The following is a 4471-nucleotide window of genomic DNA, read 5'->3' as shown; positions in this document are numbered from 1 at the left end:
TTTTTTTTTTTTTTTTTTTTTTTTTTTTTTTTTTTTTTTTTGTAGCAGGGATCGAACTCGACCTTGTGCTTGTGAGGCATGCAGTGGAACCACTGAGCCAAATCTCTGGCCCCTACCTTTGCATTTTTAAGCTCAACTAGTTCATTTGGCAGTGTGGTGGTGGGGTAGCAGGGGTCACACCCTGTCGGGAAGGGAGAGAGCCTGGGGAGGCAGAGCAGGTAACAGAGTCATCTTGACTCTGAGGTGCCTGTAGGACATCGAGTAGAAACATAGCTTAGAAATAGAAATACAGATTGGAAGATAGTATCATGTAGATAGGATTGAAAACAGAGGGATGATCTTTACTATGTTAGTGTAATAAATCATGTGTGAAATGGGCCAAGGATGGAACACAGAAAACAGACGAAAGGAAACTTTGATATTATAGATATCAAAGTAACGAATTTCTAAAAATACAGGGTGATCAACATCTCACTTGTTACATTTGGGTTCAGTGGGAAAGAAAGCTGAGTGTTGGTGATACACCTATAATCCCAGCACTTGGGAAGCTGAGGCAGGAGGGTTGATGCAGATTTTGAGGCCATATTTGGCTACATAATTAAACCTTGTGTCAGAAAACTAAACCAAACCAAACCAAAACACAACAAATTAAGCAAGGCACAATGGCACAAGCCTATGATCCCAGGGCTCTGGGAGACTTAGGTGGGAGGATCACAAATTTGAGCCCAGCACTGGCAAGTTAGTAACTCAGTGAGACCCTGTCTCAAAATAAAAAGAGCTGGGGATATAGCTCTCTGTGAAGGCACATGTTCAGTCCCTAGTACTGGAAGTTATAAAATAAATGATGTTGATTAAAGGTTTTGTTAGGACCTAAGCACGAGCAGTTTTACAGAGCTGGTGAGGTTATAAATCTTAGTATAATGGGATGTCAGCAAGCAGAGAAAGCTGATAGAGCATATGAGGGCATTAGGTTAAGGTTTTCAGTAATGCCACATCAAATATCTAGCTCATCTTTTCTTACTATTACTCAAAATTCAGACTCCCTAAAATTTTTCCACACTAATTTACAAAACTGGGAAGCTGTCATGTTGATTTGGATCTTGCCCCTTCCCCTCTAGGTGTGCTGTTCTGTGTAGGGGGCCGAGGTGGATCAGGCGACCCCTTTCGCAGTATTGAATGCTATTCCATCAGCAAAAACACTTGGTTCTTTGGACCAGAGATGAACAGCCGGAGGCGACACGTGGGTGTGATCTCTGTGGAAGGTGGGTCTCCTGTTGCCTAAAACCATGTTATATGATCATGGTGCTTTTTAAATATTTGAACTTGATGAATTTCTTCTAAGAAAACTGACAAATTGTAAAATACTTTTTCGTCTTATCAATAAAATATTTGAGTAGTGATTAGTGAAAGCTTAACATCGGTTTTCATTTGACTGATGGAATGACATTGATCATACTTTTGAACAGAATGGCAGTAGTTGAAGGTTCGTCATGGCATCCTAGATGGGTGTTTATGTGTGAATAACATCAGTGTTGGTTGGAACCAAGCTAAAATGCTTGTCCATTTGCAGGTAAAGTGTACGCAGTGGGGGGACATGATGGCAACGAGCACTTGGGCAGCATGGAGATGTTTGATCCTCTCACCAATAAATGGATGATGAAGGCCTCGATGAACACAAAGAGGTAGATCCACAAGGACCCTTCTTCTGAACTGAGGCTAGAAAATAAAGCTGCCTAAAGTCAAAAGGTCTTATTCTGAAATTGCTTTCTAGCTTTAGAAACTTTACCTTCTGCAGCATTTGTTAAAGTACCCAAAGTAAAGGTTTGCTACAACTTTTTGTACTTTTTAAAGAATGGAATCACATGATGGTCGTTACAGCTTTTCCTTGCACTTAAGCATGGCTGTTTTAAAAACTTATCGTTTAAGAGAGTTCTACATTTTAAAAATGTTTCACCAAAATAGTTAAATTCCTAAGTCCCAGTGTTTCCCAACTGAGGATGATTTTTCCTTCTGTGGAATACTGGGTGGGGTCTGGAGACATCTTTGATTGTCACAGCTTGAGGGTGGATAGGTTGCTGCTGGCATCTAGCAACAGGGACAGAGTTGAAGACGCTGCCGAGGATGCCACAGTGCACAGGACAGCCCAATTGCAGAGACTTTGCTGGCCCTGACCACTGGCACAGCACCATGGTAGAGATTGCACCACACATGCCCTTCACCAAGCTTCCTGTGATGGTGACCTCTCCCACAGCCATTGTACGGCAATTGAAGTTAGCATTACAGTCATAGTGTGGCTAATTAATCTGTAGATATTTTCCAGCTCTGCCAACTTTCCCACACATTCCTCTGCTTCTGATTGCTTTTTCTTATCTAATCATGTTATCTGATAACTTAATATGGTATGCATTAATTGAAGAAGCAGTAGGTGTTTGTTTCTGGTCTTAGTGGAATGTCTTTAGTGTTGCTCTGTTAAATAGGTACTGTAGGACTAAGGCACATAAGGCACATATGTTTTATCATGTTATGAAAACATCCCTCTATTTTTGTTTAATGAGTTTAACATGAACATAAATATATCAATTCTTGTCTATAATAAATTGAAATTGTTTTGGTAAATAGATCAACCTAAAGGAGAGAAGATTTTTAGTTACATAATTTAGCACTCTAACCTGTCCAATATTTTTATTAATGACTAGAATATCTGTTTAAAAGTGGCAGGATAACTGATAACATGAACCAAATCAGGATTCAGAAAACAGACTCTGCTGGGGGCATAGCTCAGAAGTAGAGAGCTTGCCTAGGGTATCATAAAACAACAGTGAAAAAGTAGGCGAAATGTACTGTAGGCAAAACCTAAGAAACATCAAAATTAGAGAAATATGCTAAAATCTACTGTAGTTTTTTTAAAAAAATCAATTATACCAATACAGCATGATGAGAAATCATCATGATGAGAAAAGCATAATAAAAGAGATTATAGTCATGATGTTCTTTCTGCTGGTCTTGCCACTTCTGCAGCTGTGGTCTCATTAGGGATGAGTAACATGAGTTGGGATGTGGGAATAAAAGACTAGACTCTGTACATTTTAGCAAATTCGTTTTGGGTGGATATTTTATCATGCGCTTAATCTGTTAGAACAGTAATACATGATTGTAAGTTGAAAATAAGGTGTGTTTTGTTTTGTTTTTTGAGACATGGTCTCACTTTGTAGTTCAGGCTGGTCTGAACTCACAATGTAGCCCAGGTTGGCATCTAACTTGTGGTGATCCTCCTGCCTCTGCCTCCCAAAGAGTGCTGGGATGAAAGGTGTGCACCACCATGCCCAGCTTAGTTTTAATTTCATTGATACAGGTTTTTTCTTTCCTTCTTTTGCTCAATTATAAGAGGCCAATCCTCTGATCTGCCTAGAAGGAGGTGTGAAGACTAAAAGAAAGAAAGACAAGACAGACACAATTTCATAGTACTTAGTGGGCTGAGAGGTCAGTGCCAGAGTGGCAAAGAAAATAAGGTACATGAGGAATGCACAAACATTGACTGGTACAAGCCCGAGCGTGGGGACATACAATGCATGCAAGTAGGGAAGGCCAGGTTAGCAAGACACCCCAAACCATGTCATAGCTGGAGGGTTTGGATTCAGAGATGAGAGGACTCGAAGGAAAAACTGGAAATTTTAAGGGGTGTACATTGTTTTAATTGGAAGGAATAAATGTTTCTAATTTACTGTAATAAACAGCAATGGAATATACTGTAATTCCATCCACTGGTTGGAATTGTATGTTAGAAACCTCTCATATGCATTTTCTTCCAAATGAGAGATTAAATTACCTGCTGTTTTCCCTTTTCAAATTTAAAATTCAGAGGAGGCAAAGATTTGAAAGCTGAGTATAATAATTGCTTATCACTGGATAGACTATCAACTGCAGTGCTATTAAAAGAAACAAGCCAAGACTAACAAACCTTAAGCTCCTGCATCGTGGCTTGTATGGTTTGCAAATTTAATCAGCATTCTGTAGGAGTTAAAAATGACTTGTCATCAAACTGAGCAGTTTTTGGGGCTGGGATGTAGCTCAGTGGTAGGATGCCCTGAGTTTGATCCCCACTATTAAATATCCCCACAACAGACAGCAATTTTTAACAATACTATAAGAGAGTACATTGCCTGCCAGTTTTCTATTCTTGATTAGCAAAGGTTGGTTTTTTGTTTTTGTTTTACTATATTTTGTTTGTGTATAAAGGTTAAATACAAATTAAAAGAGAACTCTGCAAAAATAATTTTAGCCTTTAGTTTTCTCATGTAAAAGACTCCTAAAAAATACTGTTGCCTCTCACTCTCTATAAATAATATTTTAATACTTTATCACGGCTTGCTTTCTACCAAATGGTAACTACAAAGAGTTTAAATTTTAATGCATAGATTAAAATGGGGGGGGAGTCCCAAAGTACATTTTTAATCTTTATACTTACCTTTTT

At 38.7% G+C, this 4471-nt stretch overlaps 1 protein-coding gene across 2 annotated transcripts in view; it reads left to right on the top strand.

The window, feature by feature from the left end:
* Klhl8 (kelch like family member 8) overlaps positions 1–4471 on the top strand; it is a 60551-nt gene that overhangs the window by 43954 nt on the left and 12126 nt on the right. For both annotated transcript variants that reach the window (XM_033759777.1, XM_019204947.1), the window contains exons 5-6: positions 1119–1262; positions 1571–1682. In XM_033759777.1, the coding sequence (XP_033615668.1) occupies positions 1119–1262; positions 1571–1682 (256 nt within the window). The remainder of the gene's footprint in view (positions 1–1118; positions 1263–1570; positions 1683–4471) is intronic.

This window comes from Fukomys damarensis, unplaced genomic scaffold (genome assembly GCF_012274545.1).
Source record: "Fukomys damarensis isolate Sample0158 unplaced genomic scaffold, DMR_v1.0_HiC HiC_scaffold_37, whole genome shotgun sequence".
NCBI lineage: Eukaryota > Metazoa > Chordata > Mammalia > Rodentia > Bathyergidae > Fukomys > Fukomys damarensis.
Note: the sequence above shows the minus strand (reverse complement) of the source record. Positions and strands in the feature narration are given on the sequence as shown.